This window comes from Petromyzon marinus, chromosome 57 (genome assembly GCF_048934315.1).
Source record: "Petromyzon marinus isolate PM22_M1 ecotype Great Lakes invasive population chromosome 57, UKy_Petmar_22M1.pri1.0, whole genome shotgun sequence".
Taxonomy (NCBI): Eukaryota; Metazoa; Chordata; class Hyperoartia; order Petromyzontiformes; family Petromyzontidae; genus Petromyzon; species Petromyzon marinus.
In genome coordinates, this window is record NC_133723.1 from 1,734,667 (window position 1) to 1,754,012 (window position 19,346).

At 58.0% G+C, this 19,346-nt stretch overlaps 1 protein-coding gene across 2 annotated transcripts in view; it reads left to right on the top strand.

The window, feature by feature from the left end:
• The window catches only part of LOC116954878 (pyruvate kinase PKM-like), a 32,952-nt gene that overhangs the window by 9,494 nt on the left and 4,112 nt on the right, over nt 1–19,346 (top strand). The window contains exons 2-9 of one of the 2 annotated variants that reach the window (XM_032975682.2): nt 4,823–4,989; nt 6,092–6,183; nt 11,462–11,593; nt 11,890–12,076; nt 13,894–14,164; nt 15,542–15,692; nt 15,913–16,065; nt 16,543–16,709. In XM_032975682.2, the coding sequence (XP_032831573.1) occupies nt 4,833–4,989; nt 6,092–6,183; nt 11,462–11,593; nt 11,890–12,076; nt 13,894–14,164; nt 15,542–15,692; nt 15,913–16,065; nt 16,543–16,709 (1,310 nt within the window). In that variant the 5' untranslated portion in view covers nt 4,823–4,832. Of the gene's footprint in view, nt 1–4,822; nt 4,990–6,091; nt 6,184–11,461; nt 11,594–11,889; nt 12,077–13,893; nt 14,165–15,541; nt 15,693–15,912; nt 16,066–16,542; nt 16,710–17,443; nt 17,611–19,346 lie in introns of both variants that reach the window. The other variant, XM_032975681.2, reaches the window with a different exon arrangement.

Genomic DNA, 19,346 nt, shown 5'->3' on the forward strand with positions numbered 1-19,346 from the left:
TGGCTCATGTGCCTGTGGCTCATGTGCCTGTGGCTCATGTGCCTGTGGCTCATGTGCCTGTGGCTCATGTGCCTGTGGCTCATGTGCCTGTGGCTCATGTGCCTGTGGCTCATGTGCCTGTGGCTCATGTGCCTGTGGCTCATGTGCCTGTGGCTCATGTGCCTGTGGCTCATGTGCCTGTGGCTCATGTGCCTGTGGCTCATGTGCCTGTGGCTCATGTGCCTGTGGCTCATGTGCCTGTGGCTCATGTGCCTGTGGCTCATGTGCCTGTGGCTCATGTGCCTGTGGCTCATGTGCCTGTGGCTCATGTGCCTGTGGCTCATGTGCCTGTGGCTCATGTGCCTGTGGCTCATGTGCCTGTCTACCCGCACAAACAGTTGGTGCATCCATCGGTCATCCTTCAGTTCTTTCTTTTAGAATTGATTTTTTAGTTTTTTAAAAGTTTTTGTTGTTCTTCCCCCACCCCAGCCTCTTTGATTAGCGCAGTTGGCTACATACGGTGCTAAAGAAGTTCAACATATACACTGCCCGTAGACTCAACTCTGCACGTAGACTCAACTCTGCACGTAGACTCAACTCTGCACGTAGACTCAACTCTGCACGTAGACTCCACGCTGCCCGTAGACTCCACGCTCCACGTAGACTCCACGCCGCACGTAGACTCCACGCTGCCCGTAGACTCAACTCAGCATGTAGACTCCCCGCCGCCCGTAGACTCCACGCTGCCCGTAGACTCCACACTCCACGTAGACTCCACACCGCACGTAGACTCCACGCTGCCTGTAGACTCCACACTCCTCCAGACTGCCCGTAGACTCAACTCTGTACGTAGACTCCACGCCGCTCGTAGACTCCACGTAGACTCCACGCTGCCCGTAGACTCCACGCCGCTCATAGACTCCACGCCGCACGTAGACTCCCCGCCGCCCGTAGACTCCACGCCGCCCGTAGACTCCCCGCCGCCCGTAGACTCCACGCCGCCCGTAGACTCCACGTAGACTCCACACCGCACGTAGACTCCACGCCGCCCGTAGACTCCACGTAGACTCCACGCCGCACGTAGACTCCACACCTCTCCGCTTGCCAGCCGCGAGCCTTCCTCGCACGTCACGCAGTCGACCCGCGGTGCACCGAGCCTGGCACTTCCGTTAACCCGGGGGTGGGCAAACCTGCGGCTCCAGACGCCACGGGCCACCGCCCTTTGGCTGCCCCCTTTTTGCGGGCAGCCGTTTAAAACAACAACACAGAAATATTACATTTAACGCAAAGATCACAATCAGTTGATGAAACATGACGGTGAATGTGGGGTCACTCTGGAACAGCCAAGACATTCCACAGTGACTCCCATTCACCGTCATATTTGATTAATTGATTGTCATCTTTGCGTTAGAATTAAGATTTGAGTGTTGTTGTTGCCCATCCACCCACCTCGTGTGCCGTGCCCGGCCTTCGTAGGTGCTGCTGCTCGCTAACAGCACTTGCCCCAACAGTTAAGGCTATATGGGGATCTTTGGCTTTGTGTGTGTGTGTCAATGACTTTGTGTGTGTGTCAATAACTTTGTGTGTGTCAATTTGTGTGTGTGTCAATGACTCTGTGTGTGTCAAACTGTATTCATTAAAAATTAACTAAGGTGGGGGGGGGGGGAACGACTAAAGAGACAGCTGTTTGTTCCATCGCCTATTTTATTTAGGTCAGAATGTCGGTCTGCTGTAAACCTGTTGCTGTGTCTCTGCAGGGGTATTGTCTGTTGCTGTGTCTCTGTAGGGGTATTGTCTGTTGCTGTGTCTCTGTAGGGGTATTGTCTGTTGCTGTGTCTCTAGGGGTATTGTCTGCTGTCTCTGTAGGGGTATTGTCTGTTGCTGTGTCTCTGTAGGTGTATTGTCTCTTGCTGTGTCTCTGTAGGGGTATTGCCTGTTGCTGTGTCTCTGTCGGGGTATTGTCTGTTGCTGTGTCTCTGTAGGGGTATTGGCTGTTGCTGTGTCTCTGTAGGGTTATTGTCTGTTGCTCTGTCTCTGTAGGGGTATTGCCTGTTGCTCTGTCTCTAGGGTTATTGCCCGTTGCTGTGTCTCTGTAGGGGTATTGTCTGCTGCTGTGTCTCTGTAGGGGTATTGCCTGTTGCTGTGTCTGTAGGGGTATTGGCTGTTGCTGTGTCTCTGTAGGGGTATTGTCTGTTGCTGCTGTGTCTCTGTAGGGGTATTGTCTGTTGCTGTGTCTCTGTAGGGGTATTGCGTGTTGCTGTGTCTCTGTAGGGGTATTGTCTGTTGCTGTGTCTCTGTCGGGGTATTGCCTGCTGCTGTGTCTCTGTAGGGGTATTGTCTGTTGCTGTGTCTCTGTAGGGGTATTGTCTGCTGCTCTGTCTCTGTAGGGGTATTGTCTGCTGCTGTGTCTCTGTAGTGGTATTGTCTGTTGCTGTGTCTCTGTAGGGGTATTGTCTGTTGCTGTGTCTCTGTAGGGGTATTGTCTGTTGCTGTGTCTCTGTAGGGGTATTGCCTGCTGTTGCTGTGTCTCTGTAGGGGTATTGTCTGTTGCTGTGTCTCTGTAGGGGCATTGTCTGTTGCTCTGTCTCTGTAGGGTTATTGCCTGTTGCTGTGTCTCTGTAGGGGTGTTGTCTGTTGCTCTGTCTCTGTAGGGGTATTGCCTGTTGCTCTGTCTCTGTAGGGTTATTGCCCGTTGCTGTGTCTCTGTAGGGGTATTGTCTGCTGCTGTGTCTCTGTAGGGGTATTGCCTGTTGCTGTGTCTGTAGGGGTATTGTCTGTTGCTCTGTCTCTGTAGGGGTATTGTCTGCTGCTGTGTCTCTGTAGGGGTATTGTCTGTTGCTGTGTCTCTGTAGGGGTATTGCCTGTTGCTGTGTCTCTGTAGGGGTATTGTCTGTTGCTGTGTCTCTGTAGGGGTATTGCCTGTTGCTGTATCTCTGTAGGGGTATTGTCTGCTGCTGTGTCTCTGTAGGGGTATTGCCTGTTGCTGTGTCTGTAGGGGTATTGTCTGTTGCTGTGTCTCTGTAGAGGTATTGCCTGTTGCTGTGTCTCTGTAGGGGTATTGTCTGTTGCTGTGTCTCTGTAGGGGTATTGTCTGTTGCTGTGTCTCTGTAGGGGTATCGCCTGTTGCTGTGTCTCTGTAGGGGTATTGCCTGCTGCTGTGTCTCTGTAGGGGTATTGTCTGTTGCTGTGTCTCTGTAGGGGTATTGTCTGTTGCTGTGTCTCTGTAGGGGTATTGCCTGTTGCTGTGTCTCTGTAGGGGTATTGTCTGTTGCTGTGTCTCTGTAGGGGTATTGTCTGTTGTCTCTGTAGGGGTATTGCCTGTTGCTGTATCTCTGTAGGGGTATTGTCTGCTGCTGTGTCTCTGTAGGGGTATTGCCTGTTGCTGTGTCTGTAGGGGTATTGTCTGTTGCTGTGTCTCTGTAGAGGTATTGCCTGTTGCTGTGTCTCTGTAGGGGTATTGTCTGTTGCTGTGTCTCTGTAGGGGTATTGTCTGTTGCTGTGTCTCTGTAGGGGTATCGCCTGTTGCTGTGTCTCTGTAGGGGTATTGCCTGCTGCTGTGTCTCTGTAGGGGTATTGTCTGTTGCTGTGTCTCTGTAGGGGTATTGTCTGTTGCTGTGTCTCTGTAGGGGTATCGCCTGTTGCTGTGTCTCTGTAGGGGTATCGCCTGTTGCTGCTGTCTCTGTAGGGGTATTGTCTGCTGCTGTGTCTCTGTAGAGGTATTGTCTGTTGCTGTGTCTCTGTAGGGGTATTGTCTGTTGCTGTGTCTCTGTCCGGGGTATTGTCTGTTGCTGTGTCTCTGTAGGGGTATTGCCTGTTGCTGTGTCTCAGTAGGGGTATTGTCTGTTGCTGTGTCTCTAGGGGTATTGTCTGCTGTCTCAGTAGGGGTATTGTCTGTTGCTGTGTCTCTGTAGGGGTATTGCCTGCTGCTGTGTCTCTGTAGGGGTATTGACTGCTACTGTGTCTCTGTAGGGGTATTGCCTGCTACTATGTCTCTGTAGGGGTATTGTCTGTTGCTGTGTCTCTGTAGGGGCATTGCCTGGGTATTGCCTGTTGCTGTGTCTGTAGGGGTATTGTTTGTTGCTGTGTCTCTGTAGGGGTATTGTCTGTTGCTGTGTCTCTGTAGGGGTATTGTCTGTTGCTCTGTCTCTGTAGGCGTATTGCCTGTTGCTGTGTCTCTGTAGGGGTATTGTCTGTTGCTCTGTCTCTGTAGGGGTATTGCCTGTTGCTGTGTCTCTGGAGGGGTATTGCCTGATGCTGTGTCTCTGTAGAGGTATTGCCTGCTGCTGTGTCTCTGTAGGGGTATTGCCTGTTGCTGTGTCTCTGTAGGGGTATTGCCTGCTGCTGTGTCTCTGTAGGGGTATTGCCTGTTGCTGTGTCTCTGTAGGGGTATTGTCTGTTGCTGTGGCTCTGTAGGGGTATTGTCTGTTGCTGTGTCTCTGTAGGGGTATTGCCTGTTGCTGTGTCTCTGTAGGGGTATTGTCTGTTGCTGTGTCTCTGTAGGGGTATTGTCTGTTGCTGTGTCTCTGTAGGGGTATTGTCTGCTGCCGTGTCTCCTCCTCCTCCTTGGTAGAAAGATTGCCGACCACGGGATTAAACCTACACCACCAGGGTCCGTCCCCCCGTCACCTCCCACCTGCTGCTATAAGCGGGTTATCCTTGTCTTGTGCATCGTGCGTGCGGATGTGTGGTGGGGAGCGTTGGCGCAGTACTTGACACGCGACTACACCCTACAAATATGGCAGCCCGGGTTCAACTCCAGCCCATGAAAGTCTCTTCACGACGACGACGAATCTTGTCGCATCTTGACCAACACCATCTCCTCGACCCCCCTCCCCCCCCCCAGCTGAGACATCATGACCACCCAGCAGCCGCACGCGCACGGTCACGGCCACGGCCACGGCCACCACCACCACCACCACGAGGCCGACAGCTTCCTGCGCCACATGTGCCACCTGGACATCGACTCGGAGCCGCTGGTGGCCCGCAACACCGGCATCGTCTGCACCATCGGTGGGTCCGCACCCCCCCCTCCTCCCCCACGTCGCTCGACCCGGCCCGGTGCCGCCCGATCGGACCGGCGCCCTCCCGTCCCTCCGCCTGTCGATCGTCCACCCTTGACGGTCGCCGACTCGACCGCTGCGACGCCTCCTCATTGGCACTGCCGTCTGACCCGCCCTGTCCCGGAGCCCCGCCCTGTCCCGGAGCCCCGCCCTGTCTCGGAGCCCCGCCCCTGTCTCGGAGCCCCGCCCTGTCTCGGAGCCCCGCCCTGTATCGGAGCCCCGCCCTGTATCGGAGCCCCGCCCTGTATCGGAGCCCCGCCCTGTCTCGGAGCCCCGCCCTGTCTCGGAGCCCCGCCCTGTCTCGGAGCCCCGCCCTGTCTCGGAGCCCCGCCCTGTCCCGGAGCCCCGCCCTGTCCCAGAGCCCCGCCCTGTCCCAGAGCCCCGCCCTGTCCCGGAGCCCCGCCCTGTCCCAGAGCCCCGCCCTGTCGCGGAGCCCCGCCCTGTCCCGGAGCCCCGCCCTGTCCCGGAGCCCCGCCCTGTCTCGGAGCCCCGCCCTGTCCCGGAACCCCGCCCTGTCCCGGAGCCCCGCCACGGCCTCGCCGCGGCTCCCACCGGACGTAAACGGCGTCTCGTGTGCGGCGGCGCTCTGGCGCGGGGGGCCGTGCATCCAGAACCCCCAACCCCTCCCCCACCCCCACCTCCCCCCCCAACCTCCCCCCGCGAGAACGAACGCAGCGCGCTCGCGAGCCCGTGGGGGCAAGCGACGCTTTGGTCGACGAGTTTCCGTTTATTTCCTTCTTTCTTTCCTCCCGCTAGCAACGCGACTCTGACCACGGGGAGTTACCTCCAACCGACCGACGGAGACTATTTTACCACGACTGGGTGTTTTTTTTATTTTACCACTGAACTGCTGTGTGTAGAGCTCTGTCTGCTGATTTCAGACAAGCTACCTGGCTGTCACAAATCCGAGGTGAAATCATCGTCACGTGGACATTCATAGCGGCAGCGGAACTTTGACCCACGGGAGTCTAAGACTATTTTTTTTTTTATCGTCCCACCATCGTCCGACCATTGTCCCACCACCGTCTCACTAACCCCCGTGCTACCCCCAGGGCCGGCGTCCCGCTCCGTGGAGAAACTCAAGGAGATGATCAAGGGCGGCATGAACATCGCCCGCATGAACTTCTCCCACGGCACCCACGAGGTAACGCCCCCCCCCCCCCGCCCCCGCCCGTCTCTCCGTTTTGCCTTCCGCGCCCGGCGATCGTTTGGCTTCGTCTTTACCCCCCCTGCCAGTGTAGGACCGCAGAGCTGGGGCGACCGTCGGGGATCGTGGTGCTCGCACCCCAACCCCCAACAATCTTCCACGGGGTTCAAGCTAAGCCTGGTTCTGCTGATGAGGCACCGCATGTCGAAACCTGACGAGACGCCTAGCGCGGGCGAGATCTGCGCTGCGAAGCTGCGTGGGAGGAGGGGGGGGCGCTTTTAGATCGCCGGCTCCGTACGTGACCCGCAAGTCGATTCGCCTGGACGCCCGTGGGGGGTGGTGGGGGTGGTGGGGGTGGTGGGGGTGGGAAGGGGAGGGGATGGATTTCTTGAACGGGGGTGGGGGGTTGGTTGGGGTTTGGTTTGGCACGGGAGGGGGGTCCAAATGCAGGGTCTGCGTGGCACCGTGCCGCCACCCTTGCGTTGGCACGGGGCCCGCACTCCCCCCGCCCTCCTCCACCCCCACCATCGTCTCCGGCCACCCCTCCCGCTGCATTCCTGCCCGTTTAACGAGGGCGGCGTTGGGTGCCGGTGCAGGCGAGGAGTCCTCGAGCCTCCTGCAGGCTGACGTGGCCACGGTGGGCGGTGCGTGCAAGGCTGCGGCGTGGATACCGTGCAGGAGAACCATTGGATGCTACGCGCGGGGGGGGGGCTACGTCGCGAGCAGAGGAGCCGCCGGTTGGCGGCGGCGGCGGCGGCTCGTCGACTGGGGGGGGGGGGTGACGGCACAGTGGTCGGCGCCCCGCTACGCCGTGAGAACCGTTGTGCTTCTCCCGGCGTTTTTAGGGCGAACATCGGTGGCGAGGTGACATCTGAATCGGTCCTGGGGGCACCAGCAGTGGATTGATGATGGTTCGTAACGATGGGACGCGCGTTGCTATGGTAGCAAGAATAATCCGTGCCGCGTGGGTGATTGCGGTGATGATCTTCCGTCTCCTTCCATATTCAACTATTTTATTTTATATTACCAGGAAAGGTCCCACTGGGCCATGTGGTTATTTTTTCAGAAGCGACCTGGCTATTGCAAATGATAACCCGACGAAGTGGAGCTCGTCATCATCATCGTCATCATCATCGTCATCATCGTCATCATCGTCGTCATCATTGTGTAGGGAAAACCCGGAGGACACGCAAACTCCAAATGTACAGCAGGCATCCGGGTCGGGATCGACCCCACAACCTCCTCCTGAATACCAGGCGGGGGACCTCCTGAATACCAGGCAGGGGAGATGACATCAATATCAGCTACATCATCTAAACGTGTGATGTCCATTCTAAATATGGAGAGAGAAACGAGAGAACCCGGGAGAAATCCGCACGACCACGTGAAGAGTGAGAGAGAGAGAGAGACACGCCAACTGCAAATACACAGCAGCAGGCGTCCAAGGCGGGGATCGTACCCACGACCTCCTGTAGACCAGGCGAGGTTGTTAACATCTCCTAGCCACCGTGGCCGCCACCAGGTGGGGCCGCGCCGGCGGGACGTTTGTCCGGCACCCCGTCGCGCCGCGTCCGCGTGGCTGTGGGAGGAACCGGAGAGCCCGGAGGGAATCCACGCAGGACCTCTTGACGTCGCCCCTGCCGTGTGCGCGGGGTGGTGCGGAATCGCAGCCCGATTGTGTAAATAGTACAGTTCCAGTAGAGTCGTGGAAGATGCAGTGGGTGACGGTGTGCGGTGATGGCGAGCCACCGCGAGCGGTGGTGGCGAGCCACCGCGAGCGGTGGTGGAGAGCCACCGCGAGCGGTGGTGGAGAGCCACCGCGAGCGGTGGTGGAGAGCCACCGCGAGCGGTGGTGGAGAGCCACCGCGAGCGGTGGTGGAGAGCCACCGCGAGCGGTGGTGGAGAGCCACCGCGAGCGGTGGTGGCGGGCCACCGCGAGCGGTGGTGGAGAGCCACCGCGAGCGGTGGTGGGCGACGGTGATGGAGACTCTGAGCGATGGTGCCGTGCCGCCTGACGTGGGCTGACCTTTCCGATTGCCGAACCCGACCGCACGGAATGGCCGCGCCGTGCCACTCTGTTATTTTCGGCGGCCTTGGGTGAATGGCAAATGGCGCCGTCCGAGGTGACGCGAGGTGCTGACTTGGGGGGAGTGGGAGGGGATGGGAGAGGGGGTGGGGGGGCTGGCCTAGCCCATTGTCGGCGAGCGGTTCACGATGAGCGATCGATCGTTACGCCCGCCGAGACGCGGCTGCCACGGTAGCGGCGTTGTCGTCGTCACGGTGAGCGGCGGTGCCGTAGCAGCGTTGCCGGACTCGCGATCCAGAAGGGTCCCGGTTTGACTCCATCTCCCGGCCAACGTGGCGGCTGACACGATGGGGGGCTAGGTTCCTAAATCCACCCCTGACACCACCCAGCACGGCCACAGCGAGTCCTACTATTGGCAGGTTGTGCGTGTGGTGGGGGGTAAAGTGTGGGTAATTGCCGCCTCCTTTAAAGGTGTTCTGGCCTTGCACCTCCGATTTTTAGCACGGTTGGCTACGTATGGTGCGAAAGAAGTTCTACAAACATACTTACTGTCCATAGACTCGGCACTGCCCATAGACTAAACACTGCCCATAGACTCAGCACTGCCCATAGACTCAACACTGTCCATAGACTCAACACTACCCATAGACTCAACACTGTCCATAGACTCGGCACTGCCCATAGACTCAGCACTGCCCATAGACTCAACACTGTCCATAGACTCAACACTACCCATAGACTCAACACTGTCCATAGACTCGGCACTGCCCATAGACTCAGCACTGCCCATAGACTCAACACTGTCCATAGACTCAACACTACCCATAGACTCAACACTGCCCATAGACTCGGCACTGCCCATAGACTCGGCACTGCCCATAGACTCGGCACTGCCCATAGACTCAACACTACCCATAGACTCAACACTACCCATAGACTCAACACTGCACCATAGACTCAACACTGCACCATAGACTCAACACTGCCCATAGACTCAACACTGCCCATAGACTCAACACTGCACAATAGACTCAACACTGCACCATAGACTCAACACTGCACCATAGACTCAACACTGCCCATAGACTCAACACTACCCATAGACTCAACACTGCACCATAGACTCAACACTGCCCATAGACTCAACACTGCCCATAGACTCAACACTGCACCATAGACTCGGCACTGCACCTGAGATTATCACGGTTGGCTATGCACGGTGTGCGAAGAGCAGTCCGCCGAATGCCGCTAGAGCGGCCTCTAGCGGAGGCTTTACCCCCCTTTTCCCGCCAGCGGTGATGCGAGCCGGCAGTTGCAGGGCTGCTACTCGGCTCAAAGACGCAGAACCAAACAAATTTCAGCCCCAACCGGGGAGCTTCCGCCAACTGCTGCGTCGGCCACGGTGGCTCCCGCTGTGATTTGGACGTTTAAATTGTTCGGACGCCTGAAGGTCATGGGGGGGGGCGGTGGAGGTGGTGGGGGGAGGAGTGGGGGTGATCCCTGGGGGTAGTGGAGTTGAGGGGGTGGTGTTGTGGTGGTGGTGGTAGTGTGGTGGTGGTGCTAGGGTGGTGGTGGTAGTGAGGTGGTGGAGTGGTGTTGGGTTGGTGGTAGTGTGGTGGTGTTAGGGTGGTGGTGGTAGTGTTGTGGTGTAGTGGCGTTGGGTTGGTGGGGTGGTAGTGTGGTGGTGTGGTAGTGTGGTGGTGTTAGCGTGGTGGTGGTAGTGAGGTGGTGGTGGTAGTGTGGTGGTGGAGTGGTGTTGGATTGGGTGGGTGGTAGTGTGATGGGGTGGTAGTATGGTGGTGGTAGTGAGGTGGTGGTGGTGGTGGTGGTAGTGAGGTGGTGGAGTGGTGTTGGGTTGGTGGGGTGTTAGGGTGGTGGTGGTAGTGAGGTGGTGGTGGTGGAGTGGTGTTTGATTGGGTGGGTGGTAGTGTGGTGGTGGTGGTAGTGAGGTGGTGGTGGTGGTGGTGGAGTGGTGTTGGATTGGGTGGGTGGGTAGGCGGGGGGGAGACCCAGGGGCTCCCGGTTGCCCGGTTTGCCCCGTTGCCCGCCCCGGAATGCAAGGGGCTCGGGTGTCGGGATGCCGATTTTAGCCGCGTTGGCCGCACGTCCGTCGCCCCCCCCCCTCCCTGCGACCTTCAAGGAGTCTGCTGCTGCTGCTGCAGACTCCTTGAAGGTCGCGGGGAGGTCGCGGGCGGCTCCAGAGAGTCACCGCGGTGACGACGATGACGACGCTCGTACGATCGGCCCCTCCTCCTCCCCCTCCTCCCCCTCCTCCTCCCGCTCCTCGTTGTCACCGCCCCGCGGTTGGAGCGCATTCGCCGCTGTGTTGCAGGGGTTCAAATGCGGCGGCCGCCCCGGTTAATGCCGCCGTTGTGCACGAACCGTCGCAAGTGCCGTCCGCTTAATTTTTTGCGATAAAATGTTTGCTTGTTTTTAAATGTTTAAAAAACAAAAAAGCTCCCGGTGTTGACGTCGTAAGCAAAGAGTCCCGGCCTCTGCGGCCCCCCGGCGCGTGGCGGTGGTGCCGCGTTTGTCACTTTTCCAAATGACGCTGAAAATTCCTCCCTTTCTGGAATCGCACGGCAGCACGACACCACCCCCGCTTGGCCACCATCCCCCAGGGGGTGTGCGAGATGCCCCCCCCCCCCCCAGGTTAAGGAAAACCACCGCTCTTGACAAATCGTCCCGAGATTCGCCATTGGAACGGAATTGGAGGATTGCTGCTGCCCTGTGCAATCCCAGCCGAGGGTGACGTTTTTCAAATGTGGCCGAGCATTGTAACCGAGACGCGGGCGCACGATGCCCCGCTCTTGCAGAAGATCCGGAATCCGAATCTTCATCTCGGCTGGCAGGAATCCGATGAGCTATGAAGCTCTTTGTTTTTTTTTATTTATTTCCCACCGATGTCCACGGGAATCTTTAACGTCCCCCCCGTGAGCAAAAGCGGTCGGCGCGTAGTAGTCGTGGCAGTCGTAGTAATAGTATTGCAGTTATACGCACCACCACCGTGGTATTAACCAGGGCGGCCGCTGGAATTCGAACCACGAATCTCTACGACCAAGCAGTGGCGTTGTGCTCTGGAGCCGCCCGTGACCTCCGGGTGACCTTGCAGCGAGCAGGGGGAGGGCGGTGGGACAGTCCCCGTGACTGTGGGCGTGTTGCCGGCCTTGCTGGGCGCTACTCCTCCGCGGCACTTTCCGCAACGGTCTGTTGAGGCCACACGGGGGAACTTTGTCTGTGTGTTTGCAGTACCACGCGGAGACGATCAAGAACGTGCGCACGGCCACGGAGAGCTTGGCAAAGGACCCCTACAACTACCTCCCCGTGGGCATCGCGCTCGACACCAAGGGTCCTGAGATCCGCACCGGGCTCATTAAGGGGGTAAGGGCCCCCCTCAATTCTGCACCTCTCCCCGAGGCCCCCCCACCCTGCACCCCCCCTCCATGAGCTCCCCCCCCCGCCCAGAGGCCCCCCACCCTGCACCACCACTAATGCCGACTCGATTCCTCGCAACTCCTGCTGTTTTATTGCCGGAAAAGGTAACAAAAACAAAAAACCAGACCTCTCATTACTTTTCCATACTTAGACTCCATCGGTGTGTAACGTACGGGGCGGCCGCGTGGCGGGCGAGAGAGCCGACCCCTTTCTGCCTTTTGTCCACGGCGGCGGGCGTGCAGAGCGGCACGGCGGAGGTGGAGCTGAAGAAGGGCGGCACGCTCAAGGTGACGCTGGACGACGCCTTCATGGACAAGTGCGACGAGCACACCCTGTGGGTGGACTACAAGAACCTGCTCAAGGTGATCGAGGTCGGCAACAAGGTGTACGTGGACGACGGCCTCATCTCGCTCTGCGTCAAGGAGAAGGGTGAGCGGGTGGCGGTGGTGTCGCTCGGTCGCTCGCTCGGTCGGTCCGCTGCCGATGCCTGTCGCGTCGCCATCGTCATCACCACCGTCATCGCCACCGTCATCACCACCGTCATTATCACCAACGTCATCACCATCGTCATCACCACCGCCATTATCACCAACGTCATTATCACCAACGTCATCGTCGTCATCACCACCGTCATCACCACCGTCATCACCACCGTCATTATCACCACCGTCATTATCACCACCGTCATTATCACCACCGTCATCACCACCGTCATTATCACCAACGTCATCACCACCGTCATCACCAACGTCATCGCCGTCATCGCCACGGACATCATCACCAACATCGTCATCATCACCACCGTCATCACCACTGTCATCACCACTGTCATCACCACCGTCATTACCGTCATCGTCGTCATCACCACTGTCATCGCCACTGTCATTATCACCAACGTCATCGCCACCGACATCATCACCAACGTCATCGCCACTGTCATTATCGCCACCGTCATCACTACCGTCATTATCACCAACGTCATCGCCGTCATCGCTACCGACATCATCACCAACGTCATCGTCATCGCCACCGTCATCGCCATCGTCATCACCACCGTCATTATCACCACCGTCATTATCACCACCGTCATTATCACCACCGTCATTATCACCGTCATCACCACCGTCATCACCAACGTCATCGCCACCGTCATCGCCACCGTCATCGCCACCGTCATCGCCACCGTCATCGCCACCGTCATCGCCACCGTCATCGCCACCGTCATTATCACCGTCATCACCAACGTCATCGCCAACGTCATCGCCACCGTCATCGCCACCGTCATCGCCACCGTCATCGCCACCGTCATCGCCACCGTCATCGCCACCGTCATCATCACCGTCATCGCCACCGTCATTATCACCGTCGTCGTCGTCATCACCACCCTCGTCATCCTATGTTTTCGCTTAATACACTTTTAGTTAAGTGAGTAAATGATTCTTAAAATGTATTTATATTATTTGTATGCCAAGTGTCTGCTGCTGCTGCTGTGTCCTGCACAGCGCTTTGATATATCCTTGGTGACGAGCTGCTAAATCCAGGTAGTCCTCTACTTACAATTGGAGGTGCGTTACAACGACCCCATCGTAAGTCACAAATATCATAAGTCGAAGATGACCTTAGCCTACCCAGGAGTCTTTAAGAATGGTGATAATTTAGCAAATCACAGCAATTTACAGTACCGTACTGTATAAACTACGTACTGTATGTATTTATTAATTACAATACTGTATTGCAGAGTAAAAAAAAACGTATCGTAACGTATCATATTGTACTGTACTCACCAAGGTTCGTACCTCGTACGCCGCTGCGTTTGCCTGCCGCGCAAAATTTAAAATACTTTACAATTTTGTCGTATCGCCATCGTAAGATCTAAATATCGTAAGTCGGGGACCGTCGTAAGTCGGGGACTATCTGTACATGGAATTATTATTATTATCATCGCCACCATCATCACCACTGTCTTCATCGTCGTGGTCTCTCTCCACTGCTGGATGAAGGCCTACGCAGGCCTTCATCATCATCATGAGTCGTGGTCTATCCACCTGTGGACGAAGGCCTTGCCTACCTAGGCCACCGCCACCATGAGCCACTGCCCGGTGAAAGTTTACCGGCTCTCTCCCCATCTCCGACGTCAACGGCAGCCCGGGTCTCTCGCGCGGCGACACCTCGTCCATCCGGTCTGCGTTCGTTGGGCCGCGCGACGACGTTCGACGTTTCGCGCCACTCCCCCCCCCTCCCCCCAGGGAAGGACTTCATGATCACCGAGGTGGAGAACGGCGGCACGCTGGGCAGCAAGAAGGGCGTGAACCTGCCCGGCGTGGCGGTGGACCTGCCGGCCATCTCGGAGAAGGACATCGGCGACCTGAAGTTCGGCGTGGAGCAGGGCGTGGACATGGTGTTCGCCTCCTTCATCCGCAAGGCGGCCGACGTGCACGCGGTGCGCGCCGTGCTGGGCGACAAGGGCAAGCACATCCTCATCATCAGCAAGATCGAGAACCACGAGGGCGTGCGCAGGTGAGGCCGCGGGGTGGACGGGCGGCGGGGGTGGTGGGGGTGGATGGATGGCAGGGCTGGTGAGCGGGGTGAGCGGGTGACTGTGTGGCGAGCGGGGTGAACGGGTGACAGGATGAGGGGCTGGTGAGCGGGGGTGACGGGCTGGTGAGCGGGGTGAGTGGGTGACTGTGTGGCGAGCGGGGTGAACGGGTGACAGGATGAGGGGGTGGTGAGCGGGGTGACGGGTTGGCGAGCGGGGTGAACGGGTGACAGGATGATGGGCTGGTGAGCGGGGGTGACGGGTTGGCGAGCGGGGTGAACGGGTGACAGGATGAGGGGGTGGTGAGCGGGGTGACGGGTTGGCGAGCGGGCGGTGAGCGGGGTGAATGCGTGAGTGGGGTGGTGAGTGGGTGTGCAGGTTAGGATGCACGGGGGTGGTGAGCTCTAAAGATGGTGATGTGATAAAGATCGTGAGTTGTTGTGCTGAAGCGTGGCCAACGTGTGAGCGCTCGTGCCGATGGAAATGAAAAGGGGAGAGGCGGCGGTTCGAGTTTGTTGTGTCCCACGGGGTGAGAACGCTTCTAAGAGACCGGCGTGGGAGAGTTTCCTTCGCAGGAGTGAGCCGGCTCGTCTCCACAGCGACCAAAGGCCAAACGGATGACGTTCAGAAGCACGGCGACGAAGCGGAATGTTTAAAATCGTCGAGAAAGCGGCCGCACCGTCGAACGAGAAGTGGGGAAAATATTGGATGGAGATAAATCGACGTTAGGAAACGATAATTCCTCTGGGGCGCGTGTCGGCCCGACCGCAACGTGATTGCAACGTGTACGTGTGTGTACATTGAACTTCTTTCGCACCGTACGTAGCCAACCGTACGTAGCCAACCGTACGTAGCCAACCGTACGTAGCTAACCGTGCGTAGCCAACCGTGCTAATCGGAGGTGCGGCGGGCGGGGGGCGGGTGGGGGGCAAGGACAACAAACTAAACGCAACAACGAGCGGCAGTTCTAAAGAAATGAGTTTGTCAATCTGGACGATGATTGCCATCGCTCCCAGTGGTTTCCTGATATGTCGGAAGGAAGAGCGTTCCAGACGGTCACAAAAACGCCCGTGGGTCACGTGGATTTTTCTCCGGGTCCTCCGGTATTTCCGTCGTAATTTTTCGAATCGACGTCACGCGTGCAGAGTATTTGGCCGCTGTAAAATGTCCACGTGACGACGATGACGACGATAACCCCGCTTCGTTTGAGCTATCCTTCGTGATGGTGGCCAGGTCGCTTCTGAAAAAGAACCGTTCAGCTCGGTGGGGGCTTTAACGGGCAAACAAAAAGAGGCTCGCTTCGAGTTTAGTTGGAGTGATGGTGCGTGCATGCGGTGTCGGTGATTCTCTTCGACGAGGTTCGACGAGGTGCTGGAGGCGAGCGACGGCATCATGGTGGCGCGCGGCGACCTGGGCATCGAGATCCCCACGGAGAAGGTCTTCATCGCGCAGAAGATGATGATCGGGCGCTGCAACCGCATCGGCAAACCGATCATCTGTGCCACCCAGGTGCCGCCTCATCCCTCCCCGCCCGCTCACTTGTCCACTCATTCGCTCATTTGCTCGCTCAATTGCTCGTTAACTTGCCCACTCGGTTGCTCGTTTTCTTGCCCCCCCTCCACCCTCCCTATCCAAGTACCCAGCAAATTCGTAACGCATGCGTGCCGTGCTGTCCGTGTGCTTGCCGTGCTGTCCGTGTGCGTGCCGTGCTGTCCGTGTGCGTGCGTAGATGCTGGAGAGCATGATCAAGAAGCCTCGGCCTACGCGCGCGGAGAGCAGCGACGTGGCCAACGCGGTGCTGGACGGCGCCGACTGCATCATGCTGAGCGGGGAGACGGCCAAGGGAGACTACCCCCTGGAGGCCGTGCGCACCCAGCACGCGGTAGGTGGGGCGTGGGTGGAGAGGGGTGGGTGGGGCATGGGTGGGTGTGGGCGGGGTGGGTGGGGCATGGATGGGTGTGGGCGGGTGAGGATGGGCTTGGGTTTGGTGGGTGGGTGTATCACTGGTAGATCGGCAAGCTTGTAAGAGCGAATGTGTGAGCACGCAAGTGGGTGCGTGCGTCTCTGCATGGGGGTGGGTAGGTTGGAGGCCAGTTGTGTGAGTGGTTGAGTAGTGTGGCGGTTGAGTGGGCGAGTGAGTGAAGCGGGGTGACTAAGATGCCACTCGGACATCGGAGCTCGCAGCACACCGATCGCTCGCTCGGACAGCCACACGAGCAACCAAATCATCTCATTGAACCGATTTTCTCCCGGTCGTCTTCCCCCCACGATTAACCCGGCTGCTTCTGTTGTGGCCGGTGGTTGGCGGTGGGTGGTGGTGGTTGGCGGTGGTGGTGGTTGGCGGGCTCCCCTGGGGCAGATTGCCCGCGAGGCGGAGGCCTGCATGTACCACCGCCAGGTGTTTGACGACCTGCGTCACGCCACGCACGCCACTCACGACCCCACCGAGACGGTCGCTATTGGCGCAGTCGAGGCCTCCTTCAAGAGCACCGCTTCGGCCATTGTGGTCCTCACCACCAGCGGAAGGTAGCGCCCCCCCCTCGCCCCCAACGGCGGGGCTGCATGGTGCTGCTGGTGCAGTTGTTTGGGGAGAGGGAGCGGGGGTGGGGGTTGCCGACGATGCACGGGGGGGTGTGTGAGATGCCACGGGGGGGTGTGTTATTTTTGCACGTTGCTTTGCGTCGTTTGTGGCTTGATTTTGTGTTTTTTTTTGTTGGCGCTGCGAGCATGTGCCTGCAGCTGCCTGGAGAGGAAGTGATGTCACCACAAAGTGACTCCACAGGAAGTGACGTCACTCGCTGTGACGTCACTCGCTGTGAAGCGACACGACGTCGCGCGGTCGGACGCGTGCCCGGGATTACGGGCGACAGCGTTTGTTGTTGTTGTTTTTTTTCCTGCGTTAAAACAAATTCAAGTCGTCAACTGAATTCGGACGGGAAAAGAAAAATGTCGCGAGCATCTCCTCTGCCCAAAGGAGTGTGTGGTCCGTTGCTGGCAATTCGACATTGCCATGGAATGTGGCAGTGTTCTCAATATTATACTCACATCAACACCACCACCACCGCTGTCTCCACCCATCCATCACCACCACCACCACGAATATCATTATCATCATCACCACCACCACCACCACCACCACGAATATCACCATAATCATCACCACCACCACCACCACAATCGGCAAACCACCTCCCCCCACCACCGCCGCCTCCTCCCCCCCCAACCCCGCGCCCCCCCCCCCCCCGCGCGGCCCCCCATAGATTGCGCGGGAGGCGGAGGCGGTGATGTTCCACAGCCAGCTGTTTGAGGAGATCCGCCGCCTGTCGCCGGAGACTCGCGACCCCTCGGAGGCCACGGCCGTGGGCGCCGTCGAGGCCTCCTTCAAGTGCCGCGCCAGTGCCATCGTAGCCATTTCCAATTCGGGAAGGTAAAAGCGATCAAACCTGTTAAACTATCTTTTTATTTTACCGACCCTGAGCGGCTATAATCGATATGTAGCTCTTTTTCACAAGCGACCTGGCTATCACAAATGATGGCTCAGCGAAGTGGCCCGTCGTCATTATCGTGTAGCGGCAGCCAAATGGCTCTAAAACACGTGACGTCGAATCTCAATGCGGAGGGGGTAAAAACGGGAGGGGCCTGGATTAAAATTCCACGCGACCACGGGGAGAGGGAGAGAGACGCAGCAGGCGTTGTCAGGGCCCGGCCCGGCCTCGTCCGGCGGTCTGTGGCTGTCGGGGCGGCAAGCGGGAGGGATCGGACCGTTGCGGAGGTCTGGTGCCGGCGTTTCTGTGCCGAATCTCTGCTAACCGCAGTGCCGAGCGAGGTTTTCGATAATGGTCCCCGGTGCTGGCTGAGAGGCGCTGTCCGGGGACAGTTAAGACGATCAGCTGATCCAGGGGTGGAAGGGTCGTTGCCAGAAACGTCAGCCATTATGTATATAATTATAGGTATATGTATTCCTTATATGGCAGGGCTATTGACGAATGCCGAGGCTTTGTGACCGGCATACGTGGGGAGTGCTTGGATGGTTTACGCACAGCCGCCGCTTATTTCTCACGACGTAGACGCGTAATCGTCGCCTTCCTGCGGTCTTCTCAACTCTGAATTCCTCCCTACACTTCTTCTGCCAACGCATCTTCAGTAATTCTCCATCCTCCATCTTGCGCGTTTTAACGGTGGAATCGGCTCGACAACTCTCAGTACGTACGTACGTCCGTCCGTGTGTGTGTGTGTGTGTCTCGTCTGTGTGTCTCTGTGTGTGTGCACCTGGCCTGGCACAGGCGCCTTGGTGGCGTCGCGGTCACTTAGTGGCAGGTGTTGGTATTGGAGCGGCGGTGCAGCGGTTAGCGCGCTGTGCTTACGGACCTGGCCGCCCGAGTTCAATTCCTGCTCACGGCCACCGACACCATTGACGATTATCTAAACCGCTCGTGGGCCTCCCCTAGGTCCACTCTGCCTCAGTTGAGTACCCGGTGCGGTGTGTCAACATCGCCACTCTGGAAACAGAGATCTTTGTGTAAACATCACCACTGTGGAAACAGACAGGCGGCCGGGCGTGGTTCTGGCCACCCACCCCCCTCAACGTGCCGTGCCGAGCCTTCATAGATGCTGCTCGTGGACAGCACTTGCCCCAACAGTCTGTGAACGCTATACTGGGGATCTTTGTCCTTGGTGTCTCTATCTGCGTGGTGTGTGAGAGACATCGCCTGCATCCCCCTGACTCTCCAGTCGCTCCGCTCTGCCGCTGACCTCGCTGTCGCTTAACTGGCTGCATGCAGCTCGCGGGTGATTGGTCGATAAACCCCCTAACACTTTGCCTGCGTTTTCTGAAAACTCGCAACAGCGTCTCGGATCATCATCACCAGCACCGCCATCATCATCACCAGCACCGCCATCATCATCACCAGCACCGCCATCATCATCACCAGCACCGCTATAATCACCACCATCAGCACCAGCACCGCCATCATCATCAGCACCACGACCATCATCATCACCATCACCTGCACCACCACCATCATCATCACCTGCACCACCATCATCACCTGCACCACCACCACCATCATCACCAGCATCATCACCAGAATCATCACCAGCACCACCATCATCACCAGCACCACCATCATCACCAGCACCACCATCATCACCAGCACCACCATC